Source organism: Penicillium hordei (assembly GCF_028827395.1).
Source record: "Penicillium hordei strain IBT 12815 chromosome Unknown utg000005l_segment0_segment0, whole genome shotgun sequence".
NCBI lineage: Eukaryota > Fungi > Ascomycota > Eurotiomycetes > Eurotiales > Aspergillaceae > Penicillium > Penicillium hordei.
The window spans coordinates 987,786-1,005,841 of NW_026623146.1; the positions used below are offsets into that span (position 1 = coordinate 987,786).

The 18,056-nt window shown below is 47.2% G+C and overlaps 7 protein-coding genes across 7 annotated transcripts; 4 read left to right on the forward strand and 3 right to left on the reverse strand.

Moving 5' to 3' along the window:
• Positions 1-630: 630 nt before the first annotated feature.
• Positions 631-927, forward strand: N7537_009325 (uncharacterized protein; the record flags this gene model as incomplete). Its single annotated transcript, XM_056900379.1, has 1 exon — positions 631-927. The coding sequence occupies one exon, from the start codon at positions 631-633 to the stop codon at positions 925-927; it is 297 nt and encodes a 98-aa protein (XP_056749047.1).
• A 703-nt stretch (positions 928-1,630) lies between these two features.
• Positions 1,631-2,879, forward strand: N7537_009326 (WD40 repeat domain-containing protein; the record flags this gene model as incomplete). Its single annotated transcript, XM_056900380.1, has 2 exons — positions 1,631-2,704; positions 2,757-2,879. The coding sequence occupies 2 exons, from the start codon at positions 1,631-1,633 to the stop codon at positions 2,877-2,879; spliced, it is 1,197 nt and encodes a 398-aa protein (XP_056749048.1).
• A 243-nt stretch (positions 2,880-3,122) lies between these two features.
• On the reverse strand, positions 3,123-3,788 carry N7537_009327 (uncharacterized protein; the record flags this gene model as incomplete). Its single annotated transcript, XM_056900381.1, has 4 exons — positions 3,123-3,286; positions 3,348-3,585; positions 3,654-3,755; positions 3,780-3,788. The coding sequence occupies 4 exons, from the start codon at positions 3,786-3,788 to the stop codon at positions 3,123-3,125; spliced, it is 513 nt and encodes a 170-aa protein (XP_056749049.1).
• A 1,234-nt stretch (positions 3,789-5,022) lies between these two features.
• On the forward strand, positions 5,023-7,233 carry N7537_009328 (uncharacterized protein; the record flags this gene model as incomplete). Its single annotated transcript, XM_056900382.1, has 2 exons — positions 5,023-5,518; positions 5,573-7,233. The coding sequence occupies 2 exons, from the start codon at positions 5,023-5,025 to the stop codon at positions 7,231-7,233; spliced, it is 2,157 nt and encodes a 718-aa protein (XP_056749050.1).
• Positions 7,234-7,917: 684 nt separating this feature from the next.
• N7537_009329 (WSC domain-containing protein) lies at positions 7,918-8,608 on the reverse strand (the record flags this gene model as incomplete). Its single annotated transcript, XM_056900383.1, has 2 exons — positions 7,918-8,249; positions 8,317-8,608. 2 exons carry the CDS (start codon positions 8,606-8,608, stop codon positions 7,918-7,920), a joined length of 624 nt encoding a protein of 207 aa, XP_056749051.1.
• Positions 8,609-11,076: 2,468 nt separating this feature from the next.
• Positions 11,077-12,945, forward strand: cps1 (Gly-Xaa carboxypeptidase; the record flags this gene model as incomplete). The annotated part of the gene is made up of 3 exons (XM_056900384.1): positions 11,077-11,435; positions 11,508-12,844; positions 12,902-12,945. The coding sequence occupies 3 exons, from the start codon at positions 11,077-11,079 to the stop codon at positions 12,943-12,945; spliced, it is 1,740 nt and encodes a 579-aa protein (XP_056749052.1).
• Positions 12,946-13,827: 882 nt separating this feature from the next.
• On the reverse strand, positions 13,828-16,219 carry gta1 (glutaminase GtaA; the record flags this gene model as incomplete). The annotated part of the gene is made up of 7 exons (XM_056900385.1): positions 13,828-13,897; positions 13,949-14,084; positions 14,138-14,281; positions 14,336-14,538; positions 14,591-15,614; positions 15,669-15,961; positions 16,026-16,219. 7 exons carry the CDS (start codon positions 16,217-16,219, stop codon positions 13,828-13,830), a joined length of 2,064 nt encoding a protein of 687 aa, XP_056749053.1.
• Positions 16,220-18,056: the final 1,837 nt, after the last annotated feature.

Here is an 18,056-nt window from a genome sequence, read left to right on the forward strand (position 1 = left end):
AGAATTTGCGGACTACTTGAAACCACTAACTTTCAATGCCTTTTTCATTAGAGAATGATCATCTACAAAGAAAAAGAAAGCGGGAGAAGGGAGCTACGAGAAGTGCTTTGCATTGAGATAGTGAGACAAAATCCAAGATAGAGTAGATCCTAGAATGAAAGGATGCACTCAGCGAAGACCAAAACAGGAACTACAAGTAATCAATGGCTTTGTATGGAATGTATGAGGAAGCAACACGAAGTTGATAGAGACCATGTCCTATTAGGTGCCTCGGCTTCGCAAAGGCCTACCCAGTGCTTTGTTCAAACCCTCTCGCGTCTTTGATATATGACACTGATGATGTCCACAGTGATTCCGTATCAAAGAACGTTACATATTTCACTAGTTTCGGGATGCTTCCGGTAAACAAAGAAATAAAGATACTATGCAGAATACTCTAACAAGATGCTAGATCTGCGGATATCTCCTACACGGTACATACCGAACGAAGAAATGACCTTTAGTATAAAAACAGTTGAATTTCTTGAAATTAGCTCTCCAGATCGATTACAGCACCAAGAACTGGCAGCTTACATCCGAACAGACTTTCAAGGAATTTGTTTACTTCCTTACTAGGTTCCGACTCTCGATATGGGTAGGGGCAAGAACAAGGGCAAGGGTAGAGGTAAAAAAAGAAGTCACGGTTTGAAGGAGAACAACATCGCAACGAAAGTCGAGAGACAGCCCGAAGTCAAGGTCAACGACAAGCACCACTGTCTCAAGAAACGACCTACGCATGTTCCGACCCAGCGGTGTATCCGTTTAGGTCATGTGGTCCAATGTCCGATTCATACTGACAGCTACCCCCGACGGTTGCGCGAGTGTGTGCAGTGTATTAGTGCTGAGAGGCGACTAGTGCAACAAGAGCGCAAGGAGAAAATGAAATAGAGCAACAGCTTGACTCATCTTGGTATTTTAGATTAGATGGCGCATATCAACTCTTTTTGATGTATATTGAGTCTTGTTATTGTTATGTTATGTCTAATTGTATATACTACCACTACTACTAGTAGTAGTAGTAATATAGTAGTAGTAGTAATAGTGAAAGGGATTAATGGCAATTTCTACAACATTGATATATGTACTAGCAGAGAAGATGCGGAGACGAGTTATCGCCATCTCTACACATACCCACCGACCCCATTTTGGTGATAAAACTGCATACAACAGTTAAAGTGGCTAGAAATTGTTCCGGGGGACAATTTTTGTATGGAGCTGGTACGTGCACGACAAAAACACCATACAAAGTGGGCCACTTTGGTCAAATCCTGAGTGACTTTTCGACTCTTTGAGGGACTTGGTCGTTTTGAATACCAAGTCACGTGTTGGACTCAGGCGTGGCCTCGGGGGGCAGCGCACCCCAACATCCCCCGGAGCGGCACCAACATGCCCCCTAGTGTGTCCCCTAGCAAGGCGCGATGGTGCCCAGCGCCAACTGGCTAACCCCCGTCTCACGTTGATTTGGTCGATACCCCGCAATCTCACTCAATCCTTTTCTCTTTCTTTTTTTTTTCTTTTTTGTTTCTTTCCATTCTAATTCAACCTCTTGAGCAAACAAAGGCACTCGCTGTGCTCTCCTAAATAGAACCTCATGTGGAAGAATACAAAACCGACGCATCTTGCCTTCCAAGCACACGATGGACATGTCGTGACTTGTTTACAATTCGACGACGACAAGATTATAACCGGTAGCGACAATAGCAAAATCAGCGTGTATGACACCAACACCGGGGCGCTTCGAGCAACATTAAAAGGCCACAAAGGTGGCGTATGGGGCCTCGAATACCATGGCAACACTCTGGTATCTGCGTCGACAGATTGCACCATCCGAGTATGGGACATTGCGAGAGCCGAGTGCACTCATGTGTTCCAAGGTCACACATCCACAGTACGGAACTTACAGATACTATTGCCAGTTCAAATTGACCAGCATCCGGACGGTACTCCAGTAATGATGCCTAAACAACCATTAATAATTTCGGGATCCCGTGATTCGACGCTGCGGGTTTGGAAACTTCCTCAACCAGGCGACTCGGGGTATTTCCCGCCTGCTGAAAGCGATGAGGAGTGTCCATATCTCATTCGGGTATTGACTGGTCACCAACATTCCGTGCGAGCATTTGCAGCACACGGGGATATCCTGGTCAGCGGTAGCTACGATTGTACCGTGCGAATTTGGAAAATATCCACCGGAGAGTCATTACACCGGCTGGAAGGCCATACAATGAAGGTTTATAGCGTATCTTTGGACCACAAGAGGAACCGCTGTATCAGTGGATCAATGGACCATGTGGTTAAGATCTGGTCTCTTGATACAGGTGCGTTGTTATATAATCTTGAAGGTCACACATTGTTGGTGGGCCTACTGGATTTGAAAGAAGATGTACTCGTCTCGGCTGCTGCAGACGCTACACTTAGAGTCTATGACCCTGACAATGGACATTGTCAGAGCGTGCTGAGCGGTCATACTGGACCGATCACAAGCTTCCAGCAAGATGGTCAAAAGATAGTATCCGGTTCCGATAGTAATGTGAAATTGTGGGACATACGGACTGGTGAATTTGAAAGGGACCTCCTCACCGACCTCAACGGTGTCTGGCAAGTCCAGTTCGATGCCCAACGTTGTGTTGCAGCAGTTCAACGCGAAGTCGAGACTTATATCGAGGTTAGTGCACGCTCGAATCAATATCCCGTTTATAGGTTGCTGATTCATGCAGGTTCTCGACTTCGGAGTATCCCCTGACGCCATACCATCTGACCGGCTGAAGAGACGGGTTTTGGTTGATGAGCTAGGTGAGGAGATTGAAGGCCCGAAGGGACATATTGATCTAAATGATTAAAGTCACGAGGGTCAGGTAGTAATTAGGCAGCCAAAAACAGGTGCATAGACATTCCACCCTTTTTATCAGGCGTAATGTTACGGAGGTGCCATGAAGATTCCTGTACACATGAAGGTGAAAGGCATTTAGTGAAGGTGAACCTAGGTCGACAGCGGGTGACTATGGCGAGGAAACATTTGTGTGACTGGTGTAGACTCGTAACCACGTAAGGTAGATAAATACAATATCAGCTTATCACATATTCTACAAGCTTTCTGTGTCCGCTTCCTTCGTACGTGCTTCAGAGTTGTCAAAGCTAGGGTGTGCCTTTGATATTTCCCTTCTACGGATTGAAGTTGAAGGATGAAGCATGACATCTCCAGTGCACATCACAGGAACCGAGTACAAAAGGAACGAAATGGACAAAACTATGATTGGATCTATTGGTGCATGGCGTATATTAAGCCTTTTGTATGGTAGAAAACTTACCAATTGACAACCATCTCGTGAGTGATAAAGCAGCATCAGCCATGTTCCATTGCAAGCCATTTGCATATTCGTCTCTCTGGTAATACGACGGAATCTCGCGTATACAGCCAAGTATACCAAAAAACCATGGATCAACTTTGAAGATGCAATCCATAGCAGTTTGGGCGTCGTGGTGGAGAGGCCACCCGAGGGCAATCAGGACAGAGTTGATCAGGGACCATATTCCTAGGATGCCGATCTGTGGTTCTTAATCCCCCTGTAGCCTCAAGAAATGGTATTGACATTTAGATGTCCAGGTTCACGAACGATAATATAGTATACCCAACCGTAGTTTTGCCATAATGCTCCAAAGAGTGGCATTGGCATGATAGCCAAAATCACCGCAATGATACGCAGGCTTAGCCTAGGCTAACTGGTTTCAAAGGCTGATACGTTGGTCATGTTGGTAGTTTAATGAGGGCAAGTCACGAAATGAGATACAATCCAAAAGAATTGAAGAATTTTATAATGAGGATCCAGTCTATTCGAAGGTCGAATGCTGAAGGTCGAAGGTAGATAGAGGGTGTCGCTTAAAACACAACAAATGGCAGTACAACTTGACTTGGCGAAGATCATCGCGAAGATCATCGCTGGGCGTAGCCTTGCGGGGTCGTATCGACAAGTTCATTGAGAAGCCAACTTCCGTAAACTTTATTACTTCATGAGATGGAGAGTTGGATCAATGCTAACGTTTGTGCGGCTTTTTCATCACTGTTCAATAAACAATCGTTGTAAAAAAAAAATATGAAAGGCCACTTCATGTGTTCCATTTTAGGAAATGTTACGCAAATCCCCGGGGCGAGAAGCTTTGGCCCCATCGACGCCTTACCATTGATGATGGATCTATCCAATCTTACATAGCTGGAACGCCCTGTTGAACCCATGAGAGGCCGATGGTGTTGGGCCCAAAACGATGGATGAGAATTATAATCCTAAGCGTGCCGGCTGAGACCTAGTAAGTATAGCAAACACGGTTTCCCAGAGTAGGATCTGGTTTGTTTAATAAGATAACGTATGACTTAAAAATAATAATTTAAGTATTGCATTCGTCATTAATCCTTCAACTAGAGAACTCACACACTATGAATCGACTCAGGTGCAGAACTCCCACATGTTCTTAGTAACTTGACGTACAAAAACATGTATATTCGGCACATAGTGCAAGGTATGATAATTTAACAAAGCTACATATTTGAATGTTAGCCTTCTAATATGAATAAAGGCCTGAGGCGAACAGCCCAACACACATTTGGGGGGGCATAATTCCAGCGGTTTTCTACCGAGTTTCGATGGTCTGGTTGGTTTCCCATATGTTCGTAGATTGTTAGATATTCCTCTCCTGATAGAGGGATGTACCTACTTGATTCTGTATAAGAGGTTCAGTGTCACTACTACCTGGCTGTTCCGATTCGAATGGTCTCTGCCTAGATATAAAAGCCAAGACACGAAAAAGTACTAGCCTCTTGGCATTGCATCATGTCTCTATAGCCTCCTAGCCCCCACTTGGAAACCCTTGTGGCTATGTTACGCGCACGCGGCAGAATGCGATGATCCTTTCCTGGGGTATGTTGAACTTTTACATTTCTCTTTTCTTTTCTTCCCTTGCATCTTCTCTTCTACCATTGATTCTGAGAAAATGGGAAGTCCAAATATTAACCACAGTAGCAAGAGTGCAGAAGCAAGTGCCGAGGCAGTATCTAACCCTCCACCATATTCTTCTATAACCGAGCCCAGCGATGTACCACCGAGCTACCAACAACAAAACGTATCACACAGACTGTCCCTCGATGGATTTCCTCGATCTGAAGAGACGGTGGCTATTGATGAATGTATCATCCATTTGAAGTTTCTATCCGCGATCGCTAAACTCCGATACTTCATTAAAGGAACAGACAAACTGTTCGGAATCCACGATAGTGAGGCCAAGAACTTTGCAGACACGCGCAAGCAAGCCCAGGCAGCCGCCCGAATTCGAGAAAAGAGATGGGCGGTCTATGTGGCCAGAGCTGTGGACCGATTTACTGTTTGGTGGCAGACTTGTTTACCAAGTCTCAATACCAGTCGCATCTCAACCCTGAATAGTTCATCTGAAGCCAAAATAGTATGGTCTGCCAATATGATGCCACCACTTGGTAAGCTATTCTAAACCTCGGAGCTGCGTAAACGTTTTCTAATTTGCCATCTAGATGTCATAATGGTCTGGCATGCATTTATGCTTAACCCGCGTGCCTTTCTCGAGGATTGTCTGCGTCAATCTAAAATGAGTATCTGGGCCACTGGGATGCCATGGGATGTAATAAACGCATCTATCGACGATGAGACACATGTCTTTTACCCGGGCAGTCAAGCTCTGATGAATTTCGAGACAAGAACGGGTCATCCCTGGGAAAATATTCACGAAAGCCCGGCAAAGTCTCTTCTATGCTGCGGTTGTAAGCAGGAGATTCTTGCTCCCTGGACAGAAGGATCACTTGGATGTGACACAGATGTTGCTTATGCACACTGCATTGGATATGCGGACAAATCTCTGCGGATTTCATGTTCAGCATGCAAATTCAGTATTACGCACGATAGTCTTCGCGTGCAAAAGTTTCGCAGTGACGTACAGAAGTTGTTGATAGATGATGTGCCTATGCCTGGCACGCTTTTGACGCAGAATGGCACTCCTGCTGACGATGAAAATGGCGATAATGTGTCCTTCCCAAACCGACTTATCAAGGAAGGCATCAGAAGCGAGATCTTGCAGCTCACAGACCTCACTGAGAATGAAAGGACCACGATTGGCACCATCCGCGACCACCTTGAGGGATTCCTGAAGAGTCGTCCATTAATGCGTCGCGTGAACAAGACAATACTGGCTTCCGGGAACTCGAATATGCCAGAGAGGATATCGCTTCGCAATATGCTCTCCAGATATTGGGACAACTCATCCCCCTTCGCCATCGACTTGATCGGGGCGGTCATACGGCAAGGGACATTTGTGGACAAGATGGACAATATCGGTTGGATACGTTCGCCAAACGTGAGATCGACCATGAGTCACTTCATCAGCAAGTACGGGGTGTTTTTCCAAATCATGGCCAAGAATAAAGGCCATGCTGTTGTCCCCACTCTCGACATCGACCTAATATGGCACACGCACCAGCTTTCTCCCGTCCGCTATTACACCTTCTCTACTGTCCAGATAGAAGGTATATTCATTAACCACGACGACAAAATCGACGAGATAAAACTCAATGATGCCTTCGCATGGACCTCAAGACAATACCAAAAGCTCACCGGCGGCAAGATCTACAGTGAATGCACCTGCTGGTATTGCGAAGCGGTGCGCGAGTCCAACAATCAAGGACTTGGCAGGTTGATATCGCCGTCCGCTCTCAATGCCAAAACCAACGCTGCTCTTCTTCACAATAGCACCGATACAACCGGCGGGAATAAAAACAAAGGACCGCATATTTCATCTCATAATTCAGTTCGCATCCTGGCCCAAGCCGATCCAAGGGCAATGCAGACCAAGACCGCCCAGCTTGAATCGTGCTGGGAGAAAGCGCGGCGACGGTCACACAACCGCAATGGGAGCAGATGCGGTGGTAGTACCGAGGAAGACTCTCGAAGTAAGGCCGTCTACAGCCCCTACGCGCGCGATCCAGAAATTCATCGCGAAATATACCCCTGCAACCCGGCTTGTGTGAATATCAGCGCAGGCGTGGCGGGTAACTGTATCAGCGGAACACAGGGCGTCGACCTTGCGCAGGGTGCATGTGTGAGTGGCACGATGGCCGCCCAGACACGATCGAAGGGTAAAAGCTTTTGCTCTGGCATAGCAGGCTGTGGCATGAGTCTCTAGTGGTCAGCGTATAGGTGCTGGAGTACCGAACTTAGTATCCTCAGGGGCAGAAGAAAAACAACTGGACAATATATAGATGAGCGTTGAATGCAGGAATAACAGTCATTATAGTCAAGTCTGCGAATGAAATCGAGTAACAGAAGGAATTAAGAATAAGATAAGGAACATAGCCTCGGCCCAGCCCCCAGAAAGTCACGCGCATGAGAGGCAACACATTGCTATCACGTTGAGGAGTCAAGATCCTATCCTTGGGCTGCCTCGGACTTTTCAAGATCGTCAAGAACTCTATTTTGAGTTGGCTAGCGCATGTCAATCACCCCTATTAAGTACTTTCTTAAAAATGCCATTGGCAAAATCTTAAATTCTCCGAAAAGGATATCGAAGTCCTTCGGTAGTAAATAATGAATGCTAATCTAGTTTGTTCATGCAACCCCAAAATATAAAAAAACGAGTGTAGAGAATGCCCATCCCAAGACAGGCAGTAAATGCATCCCAAATCCGACCAGCAGATCCAGTAGAAGAAACAGGAACAGAAAAAAAAAGAACAGGATATTATCCCTGATATCACGAACGCCCTGTTGACGAACTAGCGAGGGATATAACTGTACATGCGATGCAGAGTATCGGGAATCAAGATGACAGTATATATACATCGTCAATCACAAGACATGAAAGTTCAGAGCTTTACAGGAGCAAGCCCAGACCCGCAACAACAGCGCCGAGAAGCGATGATCCTGCGCGGACTGTTCCGGCAGCGTTATTCGTGGGGGTGGGCGAGGCAGTTGCGACAGCGCCGGAGACAGCAGCAGACTTGGACACAGCGTTGCCACTCTTAGAGTTTGTGGTTGAGGCCGCGGTTACGATACCAGTTGGTGCTCCAGCTGTCGAGGCAGCGACAATGATCCCGCCAGCTGCGGTGGCAGCAGTGGGTGCAACAGTAGTGGAGGCGTTTCCAGAAGGAGAGGCTTGTAAGTCATCAGTCGCCTGGATGATGTTGAAGGTATCCATGCCGCCGCCTATATAAGAAATATCCTGTCAGTTATGATCCGGTTACCGTGTTATATACCATTGTAGGGAACTCACAGCTTGCTACAGGCCATCCAGTGCAGGCGATGTCGCATTTATCGTCGGCGATCTTAGCAGAGTCCGAAGGCACTTTGTTTCCACAGTAGCACATGTTGCCACGGCTCAGAGCAGCGACCTTGAAATCGTTGTCTGCGCATTGGCTCTGGCAATGTCCTGGTGATTGGTAGGTGAAGGGACCCTGGTTCTTGAATGATTCGATGGCGGAATAGCAGCCCATACTAGCGGTGGAGCTAAGCGAGTATACGGGAAGAGCTAGGGCAAGGGCCGTAAAAACGTAGTTGGTATGCATGATTGGTGGGTGAAATATTCGATCAACGAATTAGATAGTGAAGAATTGTTTGATAAGAGAGAGTAGATATTGAGAATTCAAGGATATGTAAAAAAAAAAAAGAGGGAGTTAATTGACAGGCAAAGGTGACAGGGAGAGAAAGAAAAAAGGGTCCATCAAGCTTCTTTAAAGTGGCCGTTTGTTTGGTGTCAGGAAGTCAGGAACACCCGTCGGGTTCCATTTTTTTTCGAGTGTTTTTCTGTGGAGTAAGGCTGGGACAGATGACATCAATGTCTAACTGATCGACCGAAAGTAGCAAGTGATAAACCTGAAACAGTAAGCGACATGCTCTATTGAACTCGCACTGGGGCTTCATTCGCCTCATTGGCTTGCGACCTGGCGATCGCCTGGTCAACATCCCCGGGTGTGGCGACATGTTTCCTTTTTGAGCGGCCAATGACGGCGGATGGAGCCTTGAGAGTCAAATGGGATGAACTTGAGGGACAGTTCGCGTGTTTCTAGTTTGCCGCTTGTCTGGATTGAGTATAGAGTGGTTTTAGGGTGTTGCATTTGAGAGGAATCTGACATTTCTGGTCATTGCTGGTCATCGCTGGTGGCCCCTTGTTTCTCCTTTTCTGATTTCCTGTTATTCTGGTATTCTGGTAGTCTGGTATTCTGGATTATTATACTCCGTAGGTCGTCTATATATTCTGCAAGGTATCAAGACAGTTATTGATGCGTACGACATGGCCTAAATGGGAAACTGTAGACATCAAAATTGAGTACCTAATAAGTCTATTTTGGATCCATGGTTGAGCCGAAGCTTCCGCATTGTGGGGTGCCTGGTTTATCAGGTTACACACCAGTACAACCCTAACTAACGTATTTCACCACCGAGTGGCCCACACCACCGAGTGGCCCACCCCAAAACACCATAGTAAATGCGATATTTTACAACCTTATATAGCAACAACCACGTTATTATTTGATTTTATTATCACTCGATAGCTATTGATAAGGATTTCAAACACCATATATTAATTTTAAGAGAATCGAACAACTATATTATCACGGTATCAAAAATTACGTTACTAAAAGCTAGAATCAAATATAGCGCAATCATAAAGTCATAAATATTTTCTAAACTCCCTAGAGAAGCTAGATATCACCTAAAAAGGTATTTAGCTATAAGGAAAGCTCTATATAGACTATCGTTGTTGAGATACAAGTTGTAATTTATCGCATTTACTATGGTGTTTTGGGGTGGGCCACTCGGTAGTGAAATACGTTAGTTATCCCTTATCTTCTTCCTTACCGATGTACCCCGGAAGAGATTTCAAATTAACCTGACCCAATTTCGGGTACCCTCATTTCGACCCAGGGGCACGGAACCCGTAGACCGTAGAGGTGGGAAAGAAATAATGACTATTGGATTAGCTTAATCGGCTTGGATTGCGATTTACATTGGACCCCCTGGGATCTTCCCGTCGGACGCCACTGAACAGCATCTTTTGCCTGGATTTTTCAAAGTGCTATAATTCTGTATGGCAATCAGGGAACTGTCGGTATTGCCTATATCAGCATGGTCGACGTTTCAGATTGCAATAGCAGCCTGTGAACTAAGTAGATCAAGCAGATCAGGGGCGGGAATTTGTCAATATTCCGATTCCACTACTCCATATGAGAGATCCGAATTGACCAAAAAAAAAAAAGCAAACCTCAATCACATATTCCTCGCGGTACATTCAACTAGCGTCATTTAGGACGAACAGCATACGATACCGATGATCATCTACCTGGCCTCAACAAGGACAAGTCATTCCAGTATACAACTCCGTGCGGCCAGTAAGAATAATATCCAAGGGTGTCGGGTGTCGCCAGGGATAATACCTTAACATAATATTCCGGTAAACAGTTATGTGTCGTTCCTACTGGTAGGTATATGGACGGAAGATGTCATTGTTTCTCATTCGATTTTGTGAAAAACGAAATACATACCCTTCCCTTTTAAATACAAAAGAAGCGCATTCCAATCGGGGGTAATACCCGAGGAATACCCGTAGGCACAAACTTAACATTATTTCGTGGCTGTGAGCCACTGGTGCTTACTTTATCTTAGCCTGAGTACGTTAGCTTCAATCTATTACTGTATGTTTTCTGCTCCGCAACGGGGGAAGGAAGTAGAATGGGACGCGGAATTCTATCGAGATATATTTATTACCTTCAATCCATTCAAAGATGAAGAATTAAAGTTGAACTGTCAATTCCAACATGATCAATAGATACTACACTTACCCCAACTCTCGGCAAAATGGCCAGCCTGATAGGGCAATTCGCCATCGGCAACGGCCGCCAGCCGAGGCGTGGAGAGGGGAAGATAAGATAAGCCTTGACGTGCTCTGTTTAAGCTATTGTGAATCTCTTCACCTCCATTTTGAAAGCTCTTTGAATATTTTCTCTCGAAAGTATTGCATCTACTCGATCCAACCATGAAATCTCTCGCCCTGCTCGGCCTGGCCGCAGTGCCATCGCTAGCACTCAATATCCCTACACAGCAGGTTCTCTTCCCCGACACTGATCTGTCAGGTAGTCATGATAACCCGCTATCGAACCCATCTACACAGGAAACCTGCCCACAGCCACCCAAAGTCAGCCTTCCCAATGATGGCCTGCACTCGTCGGAGATTTTCCTCACCGACGATGCCTTCCGTGCCCGCCAGGCAGAACGCCTCTCGCGTGCGGTGCAGATCCCAACCACCGTGGGTGATTATATGAATGATCCATACGATGAGGCATTTGAGCCTGTAGTTAAGTTTCAATCGCTGCTGGAAGAGCTGTTCCCTATAGTGTAAGGAATTGTCCAATTATTGACCATGGCCAGCCATGGATCAAGGGAGAAAATACTAAATAAATTACATAGACACGACCGGGCCAAAGTTGAGCACATTAACCGGCTCGGTTTAGTCTTCACCTTTGAGGGTGCTGACACTTCGCGCAAGCCGCTGCTCTTCATGGCCCACCAGGACGTCGTCCCGATCGACGACCCATCAGACTGGACCCACCCGCCCTTCGCAGGTTTCTTTGATGGCGAATGGATCTGGGGCCGCGGTGCAAGCGACTGTAAAAATGTTCTTATCGGACTATTGTCCGTAGTCGAAGACCTGCTCTCGCAGGACTGGAAGCCACAGCGCACGGTCCTGTTTGCCTTCGGGTTCGATGAGGAATCACACGGCTTCCTAGGCGCCGGAGCGATCTCAGCAGCTCTGGAGGAGAAGTACGGTAAAGACTCTTTCGAATTCATCCTTGATGAGGGCGGCATGGGACTACAGAGCCTGGGTGATGCGTCTAACCCGAACGGCGAGATCTTGTATGCTCTCCCGGCTGTCGGCGAGAAGGGTAGTATCGATCTCATTATCGATATTGCCGTACCTGGCGGTCACAGCTCCATCCCGCCCGCGCACACTGGCATTGGTATCATGGCGGAGATTTTGTACGAGCTTGAGCGGAAGGAGCTGTTCCCCGCCTGGTTGGACACAAACCACCCCGCCCACGGGATGCTTGAGTGCCAGGCACGGTATTCGCCGGACCACGTTGAGACTTGGCTATCCGAGAAGCTGGCAGCAGACGACCCTGCCGCTCTAGGCGAGGCTGTTGCTAGCTCCCGCGGTCCTGCAGTCCGCTACACACTGCAGACATCGCAGGCCGCAGACCTGATCCATGGCGGTGTCAAGACAAACGCACTTCCAGAGAAGATCTCAGCGGACGTTAACTACCGCGTGGCACTTCACCAAACGCCCGATGAAATAGTTGAGCGCGCTATCCGGATTATCAGCCCTATTGCCGAAGCTCACAACCTTACTCTACGTCTTGCCTTCCCCGGTGTGGCGGAGTCCACCGAGGGAGATGTGAGCGACCGTACTCTCACCCTGTCCCCTCTTAGTCTCCCTCTTTCCCCGGCTCCGATCTCCCCAACAGATCCGCTCACTTCAAAGGTGTGGGCGCACTTTGCTGGAGTGGCACGTAGTGTCTTTGAGTCGCACTCGAACCCGCTTTCCCAATCTGTATCTGGAACTAAGCCGACTGTCGTTGTCACGGGTGATGTCATGACCGGAAACACGGACACGCGCTTCTACTGGTCTTTGTCAGAGAATATCTACCGCTGGAGTCCGTCGCGGGCTGGCGGATCGCTGAATATTCACACCGTGGACGAGCGGATTCGCTTGGATGTGCACCTCGAAGCTATAATGCTTTACTATGGTATGTTTTCTCTTTCGTTCATTGTGCTTGTTAGGAAATCTGGCTAATTTGTATCAGACCTCATTCGCTCTTTCGATGCTTGGGATGGAAAGTCCGAGTGAACATACTCATCTCCATTGTCAAGTATTTTGACTCTTATACATGAAGGTCTGGTACATACAACCTTTAGGTCTAAAGATTCTCCCATTTCTGGTCGAGGGCTCAACATATGCTGCTTTTGGATTTAGCTACTAGAACAAAATCATGGCTCAATAGATCGGTTGGTTATTCAACAATCCCTCAAGGGCGCCATGCACCCAAAACCGCATTGTGATATATGCAAATCTCTAGCAAATCCTCACGAGCCTCGAAGAATGAAGTAAAAAGGCAAACCTGTAACATGGCTGTGGGAAGTACATAGAAAGTGGAATCCCTCTAGGTCATCATACACCTTATAGCCACAAAGATGTTAATTACAATGGGCTAGTTCTATCAAGGACTCGAGTAACCCAAGCATGACCAAGAAGTGAATCATCGGAATCTTGTACATATTCAAAACTATATAAACAATTTTTCATATGAATGCTGACCAAATCCCGTATATTTTGTGGTGCAATAATATTGCAGCACGGATTTATTATAAACTGATACATGCCTCAACGTTGAAGCATCTTAACATATTCCAAGATAACAAGGAGAGGCTTAAGCCACAGATTCATGCATGTACGAGAATCGTCACATACTGAAATAGATGTATATGCGAGGATCTCCACAAGACTCGCACAGCCCATACCAAAAGGCAAGGCAATGAATGGGTATTATCAAGAAAAAAGACATTACCAAGCAAACGGAAGGTATCCGGCACATCTTCCACGATCACTGGTGGTAGCTATACCGGACCAGAACTTCTTAGCGAGAGCTTTTGTAAGTGGAAAAGGCGATCAATGGGTGAAAAAGCCAGAAGGCGTTATAAGTGAAATAAATCGACAAGAAGCGAAGGTCCGCTAGCGGACGAGGAGAGGAGCGAAGGAGCCACCAATGACGGGGCGAGCGACGAAAGTATTTTGAGGGTAACTAGACTTCATCAGCAAGGATCATTAGAGAGTTGGGGGTAGATTAACTTACTCTCCAGAAATGGTGTCGTACAGATCAGTCAGGGGTCGGTTTGTGGGTGTCTCGTTGATCCAGGTGGCGAGATCCTTGATAAACATAGCTCGCGTGTCGACTGAACTAACCGCTGCTGCGAAACACTCCCAGTCACCTATAGAATTGTCAGTACTGTGCCAATGCATGTTAAGGAGCCTGCGCATGTACCTTTTGTATATGTGTGGCGGGTGTCTAGCGGCACACCGTACTTATTTGCAACAGTCGGGTAGAAGTCGCTCTGCATCTGATAGACTGACTGTGGAACAAGATCCAGGCCCAACTGGGCATCGGCGAAGAGGTTGTAGAGCAGACCTGCAGAAATGGTAAACAATGCTTCGTAGACTTAAGACAGAGGGCTGAACCTACCATGGCTAGCGGTGTCACCGTAGGACAAGGTCGTTCGTGGCGGGTTCTCATCCTTGGCAATAGCCAGGTCCTGCCACTGAGTGATGTAGTCTTTGGCGATGCTCGAGTAATTAGCAGCATCGGCGGTGTGACCAGTCTGGTTGGCAATGACTGCCATGGCCTGAATACCGATCATGCCCTTGAGTGCGAGGTTGGTTTGGTTGCTAATCATGCTGGTTAGGTTTGAAAATTTCAGATAAAGAAGGAATAACTCACGCTAGGGAGCCAGCAAAGTCATCCGTTGAGATCTGATTTGCAGGGTAAAGCGAGTCGTTGACCAAATAACTGGTCCACTGCGTGAGCAGAGTGTAGTGGTTATTCAAGAAGTCAGAGTCACCCGACTTCTGTGCATAAGCCAAAGACATAATGAGCATATTTCCACACTCTTCCAGTGGCATTTTCTCATCGCTGCCGTCGGAGTGACCCGTGGCATTCGGGTAAGCAGAACCTAGATCGTGCATGGAATATTCGTTGGGATACTTTCCAGCCTCCTGGTTCTCAAATAGAGGAGTGAGAACGAGCTTCAGGAGTTCGGGGTTGGTGTACAGGAAAATCGGGTATGCTGGGAAGACAACATCCACAGTATTCATGTTGCCGTCGGAAGATATTTCCTTCAGGAACAGATAGGTTTTGTCCTTTGTGCCACAAAGCTGGGTAGCACCAAATGCCTGCCGAACCGAGAGCGAAGTAATAGTGAGATAGTCTTGTCCAGCTGTGGCAATTGAGTCCTGGGCCACCTTGCTATCGAAAGAGCTTGCGAGGTTGCTCGATTCGGCATGATCCTTGTGGAAGAATGAAAGAGCAGCCAATTCGGAACCGAAATAACTCTTCCATAAGGACGGTACCGGGGCATACTGCGAAGCGCCTTCGTATTGAATAGCTTCATCCTGTGTCAAACCAAGTGAAAAGAGTGTGCTGACAGGCGAAGAATCCACCGAGCCCAGATCAGATGAGAACCCAAAGACGGGCCAGGTGGAGGAGATAGCCCGAAAGTTGGCGTCGCCGCCATTGGTGAGCTTTCCATTTTTTGAGAACTCACCACGGACATCGGTATCCGCGCCAGACTGGTGGGTCATGCCTTTCGAGTCATCAGTGGCCCAGTACCAGTTACCCCATTCGCCCTGCTCGTTCTTTTCGGAAAATGCCAGCTGAGTCTGCCGGTGTACTTTGTGGTAGGCCACGCCGTCAGTGGTACCATACTCCCATTCTACAATGGCATTTCGGTCGCCCGATACCCATTCTAATATTTCGTCAGTCGTTGGATTACAAAAAAAAAAGTGGCCGGAGCACCAACCTGCAGAAATATCCGCGTAGACCTGTACATCATGCTTCTGGCCATCAAGAGAAGAGACCTCGACATTAAGATAAGAGAAAACAAGGGACTGGCGTCTGAGATCGGTGGGTGTAACAGGCGACAAGAAAGTAATGTTCATTTCAACCTTATTCTCCACATTCATAGTGAAGATGCTCTTAGTCGAAGTATACTCAAACGCGGTCTGATTGACAGTTTTGGATCCAGGGATACCCATCCAAGTATAGGTATTCCCGTCGACGCGGATCATACCTGCCCACCCAGTGACCTGGTTCCTGGTCATATTTTCTTAGTATAAACGTTCGCATGTACCCCAAAGGAGGGTAATAATCAACTTACTGCCAAAATACAGGCCATTCACCAGCTAAGTACCCTCCATTACCACCATCAGTTCCTACATTGAGCCAAGTACTCAGGTACGGTGACCTAACAGCGAGGGGTATAGCCGGGGGGCGGGCAGGGGAGAAGGTCGACTGTGCTCCAATAGAGCACACAAAGGAGGCGACCAGCAGACCGAGGCGATACAGCTGCATTATGACAGAGTTGGACGGAGGAATGGTAAGATACACAAAGTCCAATGCGGGGGCAAGTGTGCTCTGTTATTTATTTGCAGCAAGGGGAATCAGCTCTAGGGAGCTCGGCTGCAAAACACGCTGACAGGACAACTGAAGAAAGGGATCGGCCTTGTGTTTACAGGAGAGGAATGCCAGTGACATTTTTATAGTCGAGCTCAATCTGCGAAGAGAGGGGGGAGGAGCCAAAGGCCCCTCCGAGACCCGCATGCCAGAATGTGCTCTCTACGGGGGAATATCAAAGCGCCTTGGCATAATAAAAAAAATAGGTAGCAGCAGACCTGCATGTCTCGATAAATCCCAAGGATCCTAATCTGCTGACTTCCGTCAACGCCCGAGTGGAAGAAGATTTGTGCTAAGAGGGGGGCAGAATGATGTTAGGGGGGTTGTCAGGGCAAGGGGACCTGAATGGAAGGACTGGAAATGGTGGTGGACTTTCCTAGAGTGGCTATATCCGAAGTCAAAGCCCAAAACGCGGTCTAGCAGTTTCCGGAAGAAACGGCATACCTTCAGGTCGCATGGAAGACAAGCAGCGGTCTATGTGGATCGTCGAAATGAGTGGCGTCACTAGACAGACAAGAGCACCGGAGTAATTTGACTCTAGATCGATGCGAGCCTTGCAGGTGACGGACCATACAGCTGTATGGCGCAAATAAAGGTGTGGAGAATAAGAGCGTGGTGAGAGGTGTGGAAAATAAGGGCTGCAGACGAAAAAGAAACGGTGGTTTGAGGGCACCGCCGATAGGCCCAGGGTAAATAATAAGGCACGAGTCAAGACTAGTGCCATGCTCATCTCCTTCGTGATAGCATCATGCGGACATATGGACCGTCGATTTTCATTTGATGCAGGTAATATCAGGTCTTGATCTTTAGTGCCCGAAAAAGCTGCGGGGAAATGGCGATCAGCAGCGTGGCATTCAACCGATGAGAGCATGGAATGAAGAGTGTTGAATAGCCACAGTATCTTGGGTACGGACGATCTCGGGACCTGCAGTAAAGAATGAAATGGCCATGAGTTTCTGTCTCAAATCAGAGGGGTTCCCCTTGCAGAGGTCGTCTCTGCATGTCAGCATTGACCCCGACAGCCCGGTCGGATAAAAATGTGTTCAAAATACCATCAGACCTAGACTCTTGTGTTGCATGTACCTTGTATTTGAATACAGAATACAGAGTACATGGGTTGAGGTGGCGTGCGCGATGTAGTACAAAATGCAGGATCTGGTTTGGAGTCCACGATCCGCCTCCTATGGAAACCTCCTTGCTGCGTGATATATCGGTCGATTCAGTTCACAATATGCTTTTTCCCAAGGCAAGAACATAATCCCCCCCTGATTAAATAGAACTCCGAAATGACCAGAATCCAAGCTTTCGGCGTCCGTTTCCCAAAGTATATTATCTCCTTTCTGCTATCTCCGGTGACATACCTTAGATTCTAGCCTATAACTGCTCTTGCTACTGTGCCATCGCTTGAAGGGTTATAGTACACCTCATGATCGTGTGTTGATAATTATTTACGTAATGTGTGCACTCGGGACTTGGCTTCATATGTTGTCCACATTTGGGCACAGTGCATCGTGTGCCACTGGCTGCTCTGTAGGTGTAAAGGCTCTCTTAGAGAAAGGGCAATGTCTTTAATCTCCACAGACGTCCAGGGCAATGGTCTCTGTACATAATTAGAAGTGAATTTTCGGGATTATTTCAGCATGTGGAGTTGCCCATACAGGCTTTTGATACATCTTGCCAATCAAGAATCCACTCACCCCACTAAATTGCTTGTGTAGAAAGTAGAGCACGTCAA